This window comes from Ictalurus punctatus, chromosome 7, assembly GCF_001660625.3.
Source record: "Ictalurus punctatus breed USDA103 chromosome 7, Coco_2.0, whole genome shotgun sequence".
Lineage (NCBI taxonomy): Eukaryota > Metazoa > Chordata > Actinopteri > Siluriformes > Ictaluridae > Ictalurus > Ictalurus punctatus.
In genome coordinates this window covers 13,812,826-13,830,279 of record NC_030422.2, presented here as the reverse complement: position 1 = coordinate 13,830,279, position 17,454 = coordinate 13,812,826, and the positions used below count along the sequence as shown (strand labels likewise).

Here is a 17,454-nt window from a genome sequence, read left to right as displayed (position 1 = left end):
AGTGTGGTTATGAGAACATCATACTGGTGTTCACCAGGAGAAAAGCAGCTTCAGGAGAGAAGGAAAGAAAGAGAGAGACAAAGAGACTGAAAGAGATTCACTCAAACTGGGATGGAAAATGTGTCCTGTAATCTTGGTATTTGTTGGATTGCCAGAAAAAATCAAATTCAATGACTGTCCAACTTATTTCACCAGTTTGCACTGCAATTTCTTGCTAAACTAAAGTAGCTGAAACAATGGCTTAAATAAGTTTACTAATCATATTTAGCCCCTTTGAGTAAATAAAATCTTGATTGCAGTTAATTGTTTTACCGGAACAGAAACCTGATAATATTTAATGTTTACAGAAACAATTCCATCTTTTAATATTTATCCTTAGCTTCACTTTTTAATAGTTATTAGGTGTCCAAGCACAATGTGGAAGCTCCTTTTGGAATTGCGATGGGGCTCAAAGACTGAAAGGTGTAAAAGCTCAAAATTTGACAAGAACTTGCGGATTCCTCCCATTATTCAAGAAACTGGTCTGATAGTGGAGCAATAGCATACACTGATCAACTTTTTGCCACATATGTTGAGAACCATGAGTTGTACAGATGAAATTATTTTTCCTCTAACTCCTTGCCTAATTGCGAACCAGTTTGCAATTTGGACCATTTAATGCCACCCACTTGGATTTTTAGCTAATTTGCATAATATGCAAAGCCTACTTTTGTGAACTACTTGTAGGATTGGCCACACAAATTGACCACTGAGGGGTGCTCCTCATTTCTTTTAGAATATGATGCACTGTCAAAATGATTTTTTTCCCTGCTGCTTCCATTTATACCCACCCCTGACATTTAAGACAATTTTCATAATATGTGTTACCTACTCATATGTGAAACCTATTTTTGTGACCTACTCCTAGGATTCTTGACCGATTTTGACAAAATCAGTGTTAAAATACTCAGTAGAATCTGAATCTCAATAAGTATCACAAACAGGTTGATATTGGTGAATAATATGGATGGCACATGCCAATTTATTCTACTGGTAGAGGTTTATTCAAACACCTGTAACTCATGATTGGTTGCACAGATTTGCACGAAAGACCAAAGTTTAAGACTAGATTCTTGTTCACACATAGGTGATGGGAATAGATTCAAATAACTGTTTTCTAGGAACCGTAAATCAGTTTGTGCTGAAATTTAGTATATTGAATCTTTGTCCTAATCTGTAAATGAATTTCTAATGACAGATTTATTTGTGACCACTATCAGACAGTCATACTTCAGCAGGCATTTGAGAGGGTTAGAACTAAACAATTGTAACCAATCTTGAACAGTGTGTTTATCTGTGGTCTCTTTAGTGTTCTGTGCGACTTGGCAAGACCTGGCTACTGGGGACTCTATTTGGGAAGGTAGCTTGGCCCCACAGATCACTGCTTGTGGCTATATTTTGTGATGATATAATTATATGGTTGATCTCCGCAACTGAAATACTATTAAACAATAAAACACCCAGATGGAAAATATATGACCTGTCAGCCACTAGGCTGAACCCAGGGAATACTGACTGAATGAACATTTATTGAACAAGAACCTTTATCTGGTCTGGAAATTCCTAGAAATTACTACTCTGTGCGTAACTGTGTGTTTCCAGGGTGTCCTGTTGTTGTTGGTTTTTTTCATATCACACATGGCATTGACTTCTTCTCATGCTCTTGAAAATCCGGAGTCATCATATCTCTGCAACAAAGAATAGAACACACCCTGGATAATCAAGCATGGGAGGGTTTGACCAGTGTTGACTTCTACTTATGTGTTGTTACAAGGGCTTTTGGGGAAATTGGAACACTTTTCAAGTGATACAACTTCAGATATGTCTGGAAGTGGCTTGTTGTCTTCTGCTGTTGTGTTCTGAGCAAATATTTGGTGACTTGCCACATTTAGGCACATGGTAAGAAGAGCTACAATGCTGATATGGGATTTCACATACATGAGCAAGAGGTTAAAACATGACACATCTAGTGTGTTTGTGGGTATACTGTTAAAGTCATTTCTCCAGTTTCCTCCTAAATCAACGTGACACACTTTTGCACTGACCTGAAGGAGAGAGGCTTTTCTTACAGTGGGAGGAGAAAGTACTCTGAAGTAGAGCGAGTGACTGAAAAGAATGAAAAGAGGGAGCATGGAAAGTGGGAGGGAGCATTAGGGAGAGTGAGAGTAAGAGAGGGAGAGTTGGAAGAGTTTTAGATGCAGGAAAAACCACTTCAACTTCATTCTCCGAGCATGTAGCCGAATGGACATGTTTATTTATGCTGGGTGTCTGAAGAAGCACTGACCACACACACACACACACACACACACACACACACACACACACACACACACACACACACACACACACTCACTCACATGGAGCCTCCTTTAACTCTCCATGCTCCAACCGTAAGTGCCATTTATTTCTCTGCTGTCTTGGTGCATCTGTTTCAGTTGAAATGTTCTCTTCTGGCATCATTATCTCCTTTTAAATTTTCAGTGCTGTTTTGAAGAACTGTTGCTGCCTTGCATTGGAAGGTTAGTGTGTAAGACATTTAGTAACTGTGTTTACTTGATATGACTGTACTACCCACTGAAATGTTGCATTGGTACTCCTGTGCTGTTTTACTAGATGGAATCTGGTCTATAATGAGATTGTGGTCTAACACACAACCATGGGCAGAATTTACATTTTCCATCAGCTTCACTCTCTACAACAATTACAGTTTGAGGGAAATGTAATCGCGTAGTCATTTGGATTTTGACTAAGATGTCTGATTAATCATCAGTCTCCACTCACATACAATGAACCAAAGAAAATTTTAAGGACATTCAGTGTCTGCACTCCCTAGACCTGTTGCTTACAGAGTTTTGGATTGACCGTGAATGATTTCCGTACTTGAAATTCACATTTTCTCATAGTGAAGAGTAGCAGTTGACTCCTGGTGTATTCCACTTGGCTCTGAGCTGGTAACCCTAAACCACAACATTGTGTGAGGAGTGACTAGCTATCAGCGAAATGCCTTGATGAGGCCCAGCTGGATTTATAAAAAGTGAGATTTAAGGAGAGTGAGAGAATATGTTTGTGTGTGACCATTTCCATTGAAATAATTTTTTTTTTTATTACAAATCATATTACTGACAGCGATTTGAGTTAAAAGTGTAATCTTGAAAATATATACATGAATTTCAGAGTTGCTTAGTATTTGGTACATCCCCTTTTTGCTTTAATGACAGTGTGCGCTCAAGCTGGCATGGACTCCACAAGTTTTGCAAAACCTTCTGATCCATTTTAGATCAAATCCATTGGAGTGTCGTATGAACACATGCTTCAATATAAGAGATTAGGCAGGAGGAAAGTCTGTCCTTTTTATTCAACGCAGTTAATATCTAGTCAATATATATGGTCAATATCACTAATTTGTTTACATTTAAATAGGGATCTAGAAATAGTGCACAATCTTGAATACTAAATATTCAATATATTAAACATTTACTTTCTCTGTTTTACATATTTAAAAATTCTTAAACCTTCTGTTTTTAATTTTAAAAAGTCCCAGATTTGCAATGTTGTCTCAGAATTTTGGACCCAACTATAAACAAATATGCATAAATATGTATAATGTGAGGAATGTCTATTTTTCATTCTTCCCTTCTGTCCATATTCCATCATTTTACCAGACACTCTTCATCTCTTAAGTTCTCTTAAACTGTCCAGGACAGTAAAGAATCACAATTCAGAATAATTGTCATAAAAAACCCACAATTAACTCCATTTAATATTAGCAATTGTAGTGCAAAGACAGTCTGGTTTTCGTTTCATGTGTATCCGGAGTTTATTTTTATTTGCTTTTCTGTAATTCCTTCACTAGTTAAAGACAGCCAAGGCAATTTCCTCTCTATATGTAAGTGTGATAGCTGGCAAATGTGCTGCTCTCGCTTTGTAAGTATTTACATGTCTTTACTCTTTGAACTGCAGCAACCGGGGAATGGGAAGCTGTTAGTGACGTTTTTTTCCCAGAAGACCTACTTATTGCCTTCCTTCTGTGGTGGGCAGCCATGATGGACCAGCAGTATTTTTACTAGCTACTGTAAAAAGATGCTTTAGTTAATGTTTAGAAGAGTAAAAGTATTTGTATTAGAGGTTTACATCAGGTGTAGAGAATAGAGCAAGCAACACAGAATAATCTCTTTCCCTGTTGCAGAGATCTGCTCTCTAGTCTAAAATCCCAGCACAGCTTGTTATTTTTACACATACACTACACTGAAACCAGTTGGTTTAGTGCTCATGCATCGTCAAAGGGAGTTATTTTTGTCAAGAAGGGGTTCTGCCATGTGTAATTATGAGCATCAGGTTTCAGTTAGAAAGACCACTGGTTCAGTACAAAGCTGGAGAGAAAACTCTTGAAAGTGTGGTTGGGTGGGGTCATGGCTGAAGCTCAAATGATGAATGATGCACTGCCTCCAGGGGAAACGAGAGCTGCTCTCATCCCTTTACTCATCCTGCAATTGAGGAATGGTGGGTTATTTACTCTGTGTGATCCCTAAAAACAAATGCACTGCTTTTAAAATATTTACAGGAGGTAGAAGCCAATGGGTTTGGATCCCCTGTAAACAACAGAGCGGTGTTTACATCTGAAACCCTGCCTTTTTTGTACATAAGAGATGTGTTGTTCTAATATAGTCTGTAGATGAGACAAGTGATTAATGATTAAATTGGTATAATTGTAATAATATTAGATTGGCCATTTTTAGTTGCTTCAGTTGTGCATTAGTACTCACAATTTTGTAGAATCCCATGAAAGGGATTCTGTAGGTTTCCTCTGCTGTTTTTTCACAGTGTAGTCTTGAACTGAACCGTCATTAACTGTTCACTGACGTTGGACCTCATTTATCAAGTTGGATACGAGCAGATTTATTCGTAAATCGTTCGGGTGCATCCCAGTTGTTTTATATTAAGAAAGAAAGTGAGCCAATACAATCCCCAAAAATTAAGACAAATAAAACTAATTATGACAAAAGAAATGCTGTTGTATAAATGGGGGAGGGACTGGTCTGTCTGCGCATAGCTGTAAGCTGTAATGCCTCAGATGACGGATGATTTAGTTCATGCTGGGTATTTTTCTTTCCTGTCTTCATGTCAAAGCATTTCCTTCTCCCCTCACTTAATCCCTCACATCTATTTTACATTTTCTGTAATTCAGCTCCAGATTCAAGAGGTTGTTATGCATTAAATAATTTATTTATTTTTTATTGGCATAGATGCGAGTCAAAATAACTTCTACCTCTGAGAAAGTCCTCTTTTTTATCAATTACTCTCATTTTAGCACTGTAAGCTTGGCCTTTTATGAAGTTTTGGGTGTCACCAAATGCAAATCAGCTGTGCCATGCACGTGCCTGGTAATGCCGGCTTGACATTCATCAATCTTCACATTTTGTGAATCCAGCAGAGATTTTTAGTTCTCTTTGAATTATGCAAAAATTTACACGTGACTCCACTTAAAGACTGATAAATGAGGCCCATTGTTAGTAAGGTTGCTATGTTATCTTCCACTGTATTTGCAGATGTCCCACCAAAATTGCTGCAGTCCCATCCAAGTCACAGGAAACATTTCACTTAAAATGTATGCCTTGCTATTCCCCACACACCATATTTCTAAAGCAAATAAACAGCTAGTTTAAGTAACTTTACTTTTGAAAGATTCTTAAGTAATAAAAATAAAGCATGCCAAGGCGCTGTTATAGAAAAAGAATCCACTCCACAGTGGTATGCTATGGCCCGATGGGACACGTCCACCTTGAAGTGGAATATAATTACACAGTCCTCTTGAAGCATAGCAATTTGAAACTCCTTCCATAAATGTAAAATAAATACCACCTAAAAGAAGGCTTCAAAACATAAACGATTATACAATTTCTTTGTTAAATAACAACAATGATAAAGCATTAGAAAGAGTACATTGATATAAACCTGATGATTAAATTTCAGCTGGAACTATTATCAGAGCTGTTGTCATAGAAAATTAGTCCACATCTTCAGATTTGAGAATTCAGTAGCACTGTAGCAGAGATATGATTAATGACCGTATCTGTTCTTGGCAACAGAATCTAGCACAGTTTCACGCTGGATTAAAAAAGGAAATCCACTGTCAACGCTGAAACAAAGCCAGAGTTATATTATGAAGCCTCACCTTGTTATGTGACTCCAGATTACAAACCTCTATTTAAAACTCTTTGTCAGTTCTAGAGAATGAATGGACCTGTTCTAGCAATTAACTGTGACATGACCAGGCTCAGTGATGCCTGCAATCCGGGCTGTCTCTAGAAGTTTGTGGTGTAAGTTAGATAACTCTCTCTTTTACCATGAGGTTTTTGTTTATCAGATGATCCATGTTATTTTGCTTACATATTCTGTTTTATGATAGAGAAAACAACCTGTAGGTAAACGATGAGGTAATAGTTTTATGATCCATGCTAGCCATTTTGCTGGAAGGTAATTGTATCTGCTGAGGTCAGCAACCCCCCCACCCCAATTCAAATAGGTGTAACTTTGTTTTGGAAAGTGTTGAGTACAGGGATGATTTAAAAAATAAAAAGTTTCTATTTTAAACATCGTTTAAACTCTTCCAGCAATTATGGGATGATAGATGTTTTTGAAGTTCTTAAAATTTTAGTTTCTATGGCTTACAGCACCTAAATACTGTCTTTGTGGTAGACTGGGGAAAAAAGGAATAAGAAAAAAGTCAACTAAAGCATACAATCTGACATTCTAATTAAATTGCCCATTATATTATAAGGAAAGAAAGAGCAAGTATAAAGCCTAACATTCATTTTGCATATGCTGCAATTTTATGTTGTTTTCTACAAATAAATAATATGATCATATTGCCATCTGTGAGGAAAGTGCCACGTTAAAGCATTTTTTAATTAGTTCTTATTTCTTATTATTCACCACTCTATTCACAGTGTTAGTTTATCAAAGCTTACGTGATATTTTTCATTGGTTCATGTGTTTTGGAACAGTTTCTGTTACATACTATTATGTAAAATTTACAAAACTGGAGATCTGAAAGACAGAATAACGTCCAATGTCTCTATCAATGCCCTGATCATAATATATTCTACTTTCCTTATTTATCTTCTATTTAACTTTCACAGTTTAAGGATGCAGCAACAAGTGAAAGAGGCCAAGGTTGTATGATTAGCTATAGTCATATAGTCTTACTGTATCAGGAGAGACTCTCTGTGTCGTTTCTCTCTCTTATCAGTCTCTCCCTTCCCTCTCCAGTCCAGAGGAAGTCTCCTCTGTGGTCTCTGATGTTATTTTCAGGCAGTTTGTTTTCTGCTAGAGATAAGAAGGAGAGATTTGTTTTACTCCCTTGAAAATGACTGACTGTTGTTGTTTTTTTCTTCAGCCACTTGCTGCCTCTTTAACTCGAAGTTCAAGGTTTATTGGATTTCATGTCACACGCCAGACATAAACATTCATACACATACAGTAGCACACAAACTCGTGTATATGACAGAGGAGTTTGCTTATTCTTTTGGTTAGTGATTGAGGTGAGTGCAAATGCTCCCCTAATCCCCCTCCCCCCAAGTTGGAACCACTCTGAAAATGAGAGGAAACCAGCAGTGTAAATTCACAGCCTAGTTTATTATATACTGACCATAGACACATGCACTTAGAACTGTTCGAGAGCATTAACAGCAAAAACAAGAAAACATGGACATACATTTGTACACAAACAAGTATCCATATATGCCTTGATTTCCAAAGTTGTCCTAATGTAGCAAGGACATGCTGCTATAGCAACAGGAGAAAACACTTTTCCCACCATGAAATCTACAAATACAGCTGGGTCTAAGTTTGGATTTTGTCTAAAGAAGAGAAAACACAGTAATGTAATCTTTGTCTCCTGGATCAGCCTGGGAATGGCCCACCCAAAGGGAACCACACTAACACAAATACAAAGAAACTAAATTTAACCTGCATCATGCACAATTACACACACCTCCATGTAAGACCAGTATGTAGCCGAGTTGGAATAGGCTGTCTGAGCAGAAATTGGTTTGGCATTTCTCTTGTTCAATGTGATACAATCTAAAACCCTGGGAATGTCTCCTAACACGGTGTAGCTATGACTACAGAGAGAATCATTTCTGTGCTCTACGGTGACGTCATATTTTTGGGGGCTGAGTAAAACTTGTTTAGACATGGCTCATCATGTCCGTGTGTGTGTTTGCTGTCCCATCCTAGGCAGGGAATCTTAAGGTGTATGCACGCAGAAACATGTGCATACACAATCTCTCTGCTGCTAAATATTAACAAATAATGACTGACTTCAAGATGCCTTTAAAAAAACGATTTTTTCTCTTCCCAAAAGCACGCTGCTTGATAGTGGTAAGCTTACTTCAGTATTTCACTCTTTTATCCTTGGCTTGAGTTTGTTAAATCAGCTGTTTTGGTCATCAGACGTCGCAGTCCTTTTCTCCCACACGGAGCAGCTGTGGTGGGGAGCTTTGCCTCGTCTCAGCAGGATTTCAACAAATGAAGTACTTCACGCTTCACTCTGCTTGTACGGTTGGGTTCTTGGAAGTTGTCTGCTCACCTTATGCACTGTTTTCCTGTGGCGGTAGCTCCCTGTGATCCATCCAGCTTGAACATGCTAAAACATGCCAAGAAATTTTTGTTTAGATCTGGTGCTTGTCTCCTGTAATGTCGTTTTAAGTTTAGACAGTACAAATAGCGTTCTATGTTTTGCATGGGATTATTTTGTCTTTTGTTGACAACAACTGTCAGAATGATTACTGCTGGATATTATTACAGACGTGTCAGAAATTTTGTAAAACATTTTGATTGTAAAGCATTGACAACTAACTACAGAATTGACAGTATGTTCCTAAACTCAAACATATTCAGCTATATCCATTGAAAATAATGGGTTGTCACCTGCTATTTTTATTTTTTTTTTTTTAATCCACATTGCCAGTGTTGGTAATGCCACACATATAGCATAGGTGTGGTGCAATCTGTTTGCAGAGTGTTGCAAAGGTGTGATCATTCACTGGAAAAGGAAGTGGTTCTGACAGGTGTGTGTGGACATCACCAAAGAGGAATAAGATTACTTGAGGCTCCACATGAGAAGCAGTGATATGTTAGTAAGAAGAGAGTGTGTAGCTCTCAGCATAAATTGTGACTCATACATGGATAGGAAGGAAAAAGCAGCTTTCGGCTGAATTGGGTACAAAGGAATAGACAAGCTTTCATGTGGGCTTTATGGGACAGGAGGAACAACAGAATCGTTCTGTCTGAAATCTTTTGTTGTGGAAAATCTCAGTAGACCAATTCAAATTATGCTTCTTTTAAGTTTGAAAATAATAACGATCCAAAACCAGATATACACCATGTTTTCTTTGAATTTTTTTTTTTTGTGTGTGTGTGTGTATTTTTTTTTATTCCTCGTGGGTTGTCTGAAACACTTCTGCTCATACATGACTGCTCAAACTGAATAAGGGCAATGTTTTAAACCCTGCCATTGAGTGTGGTAACCATCTTCTGCTCCTGCTAAAACCCTTTTCCTGTGTAATAACATACTTCCTAGTGGTGCTCCAGGATATATTTAACCTGCAAAGACTGAAACATGCATCATTAGTGGCTGCAATGTCTGTGGTCGAAAATGACTTGTTACCATGAGATTCTTCCATTTGAGGATTCTTGGGTGGTGGCACTAGTTGCCGAGCTACTTCTACTGCATGCTATGGCATGTCCCAAGTTGACTGTTTTCCTCCACCATGTTTCCCTACCTCTGTTTCCCATTACCAGCCTCGTGTCTCGCTCCCTCCCTCCAACTGAACCGCAAAAGAGGCCACTTTAGAGTAGAGTATGGTTCCCTATGGATCTAGAGTTGCTTGGCCAGCGCTACACCAGTTCTTTAACTTGCAAATTTAGCTAGCAAAATTAAGCGTTTGAAAAAGAAACAGTTGTTTGCTGTATCTCCCTATCTCCCTGCACTTAAGATGAAGACATTAGATAAAACTTTCCACATACCCGAAGCATGAGTCTTGATAGTAAAGTTTGAAGAAATTTACCTGAGCTGTACTTCCCAAGTCTTCAGTTGCTTTGTAACTTTGTATGGACATGTTTTGAGTAGAGCAAGGGTATTGGCGAAGCCTGTGTCCTAAAGCTCGTTCATGCTTTTGGTGTTGCCTGATGAAACCTTGTGGGTTTTGGAGTATGTCTGCCTCTCTGCTCTGTAGGATTTGCTAAAAAGCATTCTTGGACTAGGCTGTGTTGAAAACAGACATTGTACAAGAACCTGTAAAATTCTTTTCATCTGCAGTTGCAGCCTTTTCCATCTTGAATTATTGTTAATAACTAGAGCTCCAGACAGAATTTTGATGATGGTGGTTTTCTTGACCAGACTCACTCTGTTAATAAAATTGTTGTCGACCTGACAACAAAAAAACATGTCAGTATCTCCCAGAAGTGTGGACACTTTCTAAATCATTTACATGCATGATAGTAATCTGAATTCTAACAGATTTTGGCAGTTATCAGATTATTCAAGTTATGTAAAAAGTGATATACTAAATCACATTAAGGGAATTCCTACACAATAATCAGATTATTCTACATGTATATGTTGATTTTTAATTTGATAACTTTTCTATCCATCTATACAAACAACCAGAAAGAGAAGGAGAGAGAGAGAGAGAGAGAGAGAGAGAGAGAGAGAGAGAGAGAGAGAGAGAGGGGAGGGAGGGTGGGGGGAGATAGCTCAAAGCAGGCCAGTATCATGTAAAATTTGCAACCATAAAAACTGTCAAAAAATATTTAACAGTAAAGCCAATTTGTTAAGTTATCCACCATCACAGTTCTCTTGAGTCAGTTTTGCATCCAACTAACCAATAACAAAGGCATAATGCAATGCATTTAATCTATTGTGTACATAAATGAAACTAGAGTTTATCTTATTGCAAACTTAATTAATATAAAGGTTTTGCTAGTTGTGGTTGATGCTGCTAAAAGAAATCTGATTATTGACTTACTACATGAGTAGTTCAATACTCATTAAACCATGTTAATCAAATTATTTCCAAAAATGTAATGTTCTTTTTGCAATCTGGCTGCATCTCATTTATAAATGAAATCATAAAATTGCTTTAAAAAAACAACAACAAACAAATAAAACAAAACAAAACAATTTTAGCCCAACTTTACAGCTCTATTTTATGTATAAATGTAAGTGAAAAGTCTCACGTACATATAACATGCAATATGAGGAGTAAGGTCATTGTGTTTGGAATCTTCATTATCCCTAACAGGCAGCACCATGGTGCAATGGGTAGTGTTGTGGACTCACAGCTCTAAGGTCCTTGAGGTCAGGTTACTGTGTAGTTTTGTATGTTAACTGCTGCAAGATGTGATTGAACATGTAAATGTGTGTGTGCATGGCGCCCTGCAATGAACTGGTGCCCCATCCAAGGTGTATCCCATTGTATGTATTGCATATTCGCACCTCATTCCCAGTGTTCCTGGTATTATAGGCTCCAGATCTACTAAGACGCTGACCAGGATAAAGTGATTACTAGAGATGAACGAATTAAATTTCTCTAACAAGTGATGATGGATTCAGGTGTGGTTAGGCATAAAACATCACTTTTTCCCCTGTGTATTTCTTTTTTTAAAACTACTGTTGTGAATCTTAACGAGACCATATTTTTATTATTTGAAAGAACGTTTACCAGTGTCTGGTCTGGTGATTATGGCCATTAGTTGTTTCTGTTCTTCAGATGTGACGACACTGAGAGCCATTGCACAAGTCATCATTTATTTACCTTTTCAGTTGGCATCCACATCAGCAAATATGCAATATAAGATGCAGCTGTTGTGTCATTATTAAATTGTCCTTAAAACTAGAGAAAATTATTTAAATGCGCTTAAATTTGGCCAGGTATGCATTTTGTCACCTGAGTGACTGTGATGTGATGCCAATTCTCCAGTTAAACCTTTCATTACCATATGAAAACCCCCACGCTATCTTAAGTATGCTTAATGTTCTCAGTGATCTCAGCTTTGCAAAAGACACCCAGCTGGGGTAGGAATTTAGCCTTCAGACTGGTGATGAGCTTATGTTGACACGCTAGCAAACAATGGGAAAGAAAATCTGAGGACTGGGACTTATTTCAGTTATTTCAAGACACACTGCCAGACAACAGACACACACATATACACCTACAGGGAACAACATAAAGTGATGCCTGCTGCAGTATTGGCGGTTTTCTAAGCTTGCTAAACACGTCTGTCGGGTTGTCATTATAACCTTGCTGCTCTTTAGTTTGTGAATTTCTTCGAGGCATTCATCCCCGCTACATTCATGTCCTCTGTCTTTGAAGATTTGAAGCCGTGCCTCACCACTTCACTTCCTCCCACTGAATAAACAGTGTGTGTGCTGTCTCTCCCATTTGTGCGGTAACACCCATATACACACACACACGCACACACACACCTACCTTCCTACATATTTGCTATTTGCTGTGATATAGATTTGAAAAAGCATATTTGAGCAACATATTTGAGACATGAATATTTATTTCGTATTTCGTATATTTATTATGGCTCTCGCTATCTCTCTCTCTCACACACACACACAGACACACACACACACACACACACACACACACACACACACACACACACACACACACACTATCCCCTGATCCTTTAACTCCTGCGTTTAACAAAAATCACAAATACACACCCATTGTTAATAAAGCACCACTAAAATTAGACATTTTATTGCTTTGAAGTGCTTGAGTAAATCTCTTTGTTTAGAATACAGACATTAGTAACGTGTGTGTGTGTGTGTGTGTGTGTGTGTGTGTGTGTGTGTGTGTGTGTGTGTGTGTGTGTGTGTGTGTTTACCTTGCCTGGGACAGCTCATTTGGTGCCGTGAGTGTATGCATGTGTGGGTGGTACCCAGACCAGAGGTGTGAACAGCTGTGTGTATAGCCACCCATCCAGAGCTCCTCTAACAGGCCTGTGTGTGAATGTCTTTGTAAAAGACAGCTTACACACAGTCACACACATTCAGTCAGGATGAGGAAGGTTGCCGAGATATCAGGAGGAAGTCCCTCCAGTGCTGTGCTTTCCAGTGTCTCCTCTCTTTCTTCTTCTCACCCGGAGCTTTCTTCTCCTCTGTCCTCCGAGAGTTACGATGACTGTTTCTCATTCATGTCTTTCTTTGTTTTCTTTCAGACAGCGGCATCAGGTGGTGGTGAGTGTATTCTTTTTTTTTCTATTTTATCTCACACAATCGTGTACTAAGAATTTCCGAAACTTAGTCTATTTGTTATACAAGAAGCTGATATTTGAGCGTTCTTAGTAGGGTTGTGTGGTCATAACTTCTTCTTCTTCCTCTTCCTCTTCTTCTTCTCGTTATTATTATTATTATTATTATTATTATTATTATTATTATTATTATTATTATTCAATATTGTCCTTTCTTTGAAAGTTTTTGAGATGTCTGCTCCCTCACATTTCTCTAGCATAAGTTACTCCCACGTCAGTTATGTTGTAATCTGACTGCTAGCTTGTGGCATGTTTACAAAGTGTGTAGTGGTGTTTACACCATAATAATCTCTCTTTAACAATTGAAGTTACTAATGGACAAATGTAAAGACCTTTACACAAAAGGCTAAAATGTTAAGAACTCAGTGGATGAGAAGCATGGTTGATATGTCATGGTTGTTCTGTCAGAGGTCAGAACAATTCCATTTCCGAAAAGCTCTGCCTGGTCTTGTCTACACATTAGCATTAGAAGAAAAACAAGTCATACATATGATACACATCCTGAGCATATATAAATAAAACAAAGGAGAATTGGGCAAATTTGCATAATTATACATGAGTACAATAGGCGAAATAATTATTGAATGTGTCAACATTTTTTTCAGTAAATATATTTCCAATGAGGCTATTCGCTTGAAATTTTAACCAGACATCAGTATTAACTAAAAAAATCTGGAAATGTTAAGAATTCACAACATTAAAGTCCATAAATGAAGTTATGTATAATAAAGTGGAATGACACAGGAAAAACGTATTGAACATACTAAGAAAAAGCAGTTCTCGAAGGCAAGGTAAGGCAAGGAACCAGCTGAAATCCTTAAGTAATTAGACCTCCTATCTGTGTACTTTAATATCAGCTGGGTTAGTAAATTGATGGTCTATGAAAAGGCTTTTCGTTACCAGGGTGTCACACAAGAAACCTTCGCAACCTTATTGTTGCAAAACATATTGATGGAATTGGACACAGACATATTTCAAAACTTCTGAATCTTACAGTAAGCACCATTGGGACCATTATCCGCAAGTGGAAGCGACATCACTCCATCATCAACCACTCTGTCAGGAGTTCTATGAAATACTGGGAGTGTAGTCTGGTCAGACGAGAGCAAAAATTGAACTTTCTGACTGTCACACTATATACCATGTTTGGTGAAGAAATGGCACTGCACATCACCCTAAAAACACTACATCAGCAGTGAAGTTTGGAGGTGGAAGCATCATGGTGTGGGGCTGTTTTTCATTACATGGTACTTGCAGACTTCATATAATTGAAGGAACGATAAATGGAGCCCTTTACCCGGAGATTCTTGAGAAGAATCGGCTGCCATCCACCAGGATGATGAAGATGAGACGTGGGTGGACTTCCAGCAGGACAACAATCCAAAGCAAAGGAAATTCTCAATTGGTTTCAGAGAAAAAAATTAAGGCGTTAAAATGGCCCAGTCAATCACCTGACTTGATATAAAGATAATATGTTTAGAAGAATGGGCCAAAATCACACCTGAATACTGTGGCTGATTAATTTTTTCATACAGGAAGCGTCTTGAAGCTGTCATTACAAACAAAAGCTTTTCCATTAAGTATTACATAAATTACAGTTAGCGTGTTCAATACTTTTATCCTATGTCATTCCGTTTTTATTACACATAACTTCATTTATGGACTTTAATGTTTGGATTTCTTTATATGTGTGGATTTCTTGTGTTAATACCCATGTCTGTTGAAAATTTCATGTCAATAACCTTATTGGAAATATATTTACTGAAAAAAATGTTGACGTGTTCAGTACTTATTTCTGCCACTGTACATCCGTGAACGCTTTATTAGTATTGTTATACATATCCTATTCTAATTATATTGTTGAAAAATACATTTTCAGAATTACAATCTTAACTAACTTATAAAGAAAAGGCACTGAGTAATATTTTAGAGTAGCTTCAGTTTCCTCAACTGGATGGTCTTTGTGTTGGTCAGTCTATTATAGACCAAAACCACGTATATTAAAGTAAATCTTTGTTTTTACCTGCTTTGTCTATGAACATGGTTTCTGATTGTTTCTCTCTGCATAGAACGAGGTGGTATGGAACGGCATGGCTTTGGAAGCATTAACAGTTTGGAAAGTAACAGCAGCCTGCCCAGTGTCACCAACCATCACAATCTCTCAGAGCGCCGTGTGGCGGCATGGGCCGTCTCTTTTGAGCGTTTGCTCCAGGACCCCGTTGGTGTGCGATACTTCTCTGTGAGTAACGCCAGACACGCAATAGCCAACATCAGACAGCTTGTCTTCTGTTTTTCTCTTTCTCTTTACAGGAGATACTTAGCATGTGTTGTGGAAATGCTATTGTTTGGTCATTTCTTTCATTTGTCTTTTCTTTACTGCTGCAGGAGTTTCTGAAAAAGGAGTTTAGTGAAGAAAACATTTTATTCTGGCAGGCCTGCGAATTCTTCAGCCAGGTTCCTGAACATGACAAGAAGCAGGTATGTCAGCAGTTAAGGAATGACAGTTCATTTCAGCTTGCTTTCTCTCCTCATTAAAAACAGGCAAGGCATGACAGGCTTTTCCACACACAAAAAAAACCCAACAACCTTGTTTATTTCCAGTGAAGTGGGTGATCTTGTGGGGACAGGCATCAGAGTCACAGATGTCGATTAGGCGCTGTGCAAAGTCATTTTTAGGGGGTTGAGACTAAAGGGAAAATAAAGACACCTACACACCCCACTCAACTCACCCACAGCCACAAACAGACTTTCTACCTTGATGTTATCACACGTTCAAAGTTTATTGAGTGCTTAATGAAGCAACAGATTTAACGTTATCAAGCGATATAGTTTAATGGAAATGTCTGACCACACCTGGCCAAATCACATATTTTGTTGATTTTTTTTTTTTCTTATGAAAAGAACTAAACATTACATCTGCAGCAATCTATTTAAAAATAACATTTTCTACTCATGCACAATTATATTTTATTTGATGAACTTAAAAAAGGAAAAAAAAAGAAAAAAATAGTAATTGTGACATGGGAAAAAGTTTGGATACGTTTCCAGGTGTAACGTTTCAGGACTGGATTATCTTGTTAGGCCTCAGTTGACTCCTTCGTTTGGCAGGTCGAGAATTGTCAATAGGAATAACATGTATAATAAAGTCTCTGACTCTTCAAACACTCAACATCAACAACCATGGGCCCCTCTAAGCAGCTGACTGAGGATATGAGAAAATTAAGCTAATTGATGTATATAAAGCAGAGGAAGGCTATGAAAAGATATCAAAGCACTTCCAGCGTACAATTTCCACTTGTCTGAAATGTCATTAAGAAATGGCGGTTAAGGGAAACTGTGGAGATTACGGCAAGATCTAGAAAACCCTCTGATAGAACTGTACCCATATAACACTAAGGACCTGCAGGAAGGTTTATCTGACATCGGAGTGGTGGTGCACTGTTCAAATGTGCAGCATTGCTTGCACAAACATGATCTGTATGGAAGAGTTATCAGAAGGAAACCATACTTGCGACATTCACCACAAAAGATTTGTGCAAAACAATATCTAGATAAGCCGGAGGCATTTTGGGAAATAGTGCTGTGGACTGATGAAGTGAAAATGGAACTCTTTGACCACAATCACCAAAAGTTTGGAGGAAAAAAAGGATCAGCATTTGTTGAAAATAACACATTGCCAGCTGTTCAGTATGGGGGTGGATTTATTATGCTTTGGGGCTGTGTGGCAGCTACTGGCACAAGAAACTGAAGCTGAAAAGAAATTGGCTTCCACAAGAACCCAGTCATCCAAAACATACCCCAAAATCAAGCATGAACTACTGGAGGAAATGCAAGCTCAAGCTTTTGGAATGGCCTTCACAGTCTACTGACTTGAACGTATTAAACTGAAAATATGTAGGTAAATCTTAAAATATGGTGTGCATGGGAGACGATCCAAGAATATCTCAGAAGTAGAAGCATTTTGCAAGGAAGAGTGAGTGGGTTATAATTGTGATATCAGCCAAATGGGGTGTTACTCAGTATTGACTTAGTAGGGTGTCCATATGTTTGCACATTCCACAATTTCTATTTTCCCCCTATTAT

General features: G+C 38.0%; 1 protein-coding gene and 1 long non-coding RNA gene across 4 annotated transcripts in view; one reads left to right on the top strand and one right to left on the bottom strand.

Annotated features, from left to right (window-relative positions):
• The window catches only part of rgs12a (regulator of G protein signaling 12a), a 38,047-nt gene that overhangs the window by 7,118 nt on the left and 13,475 nt on the right, over positions 1-17,454 (top strand). For 2 of the 3 annotated variants that reach the window (XR_001813226.3, XM_017472643.3), the window contains exons 4-6: positions 13,279-13,297; positions 15,441-15,610; positions 15,757-15,849. Coding sequence is in view for 2 of the 3 variants with exons in the window: in XM_017472643.3 (XP_017328132.1) it covers positions 13,279-13,297; positions 15,441-15,610; positions 15,757-15,849 (282 nt within the window). In the remaining variant the exon portion in view is untranslated. Of the gene's footprint in view, positions 1-2,212; positions 2,430-13,278; positions 13,298-15,440; positions 15,611-15,756; positions 15,850-17,454 lie in introns of those variants that run through there. The other variant, XM_053681465.1, reaches the window with a different exon arrangement.
• LOC128633007 (uncharacterized) lies at positions 6,339-10,737 on the bottom strand. Its single transcript, XR_008396696.1, has 3 exons — positions 10,110-10,737; positions 8,432-8,686; positions 6,339-7,365 (listed from the first exon to the last, which is right to left on the bottom strand). It is a non-coding gene; the product is annotated as an uncharacterized LOC128633007 (long non-coding RNA).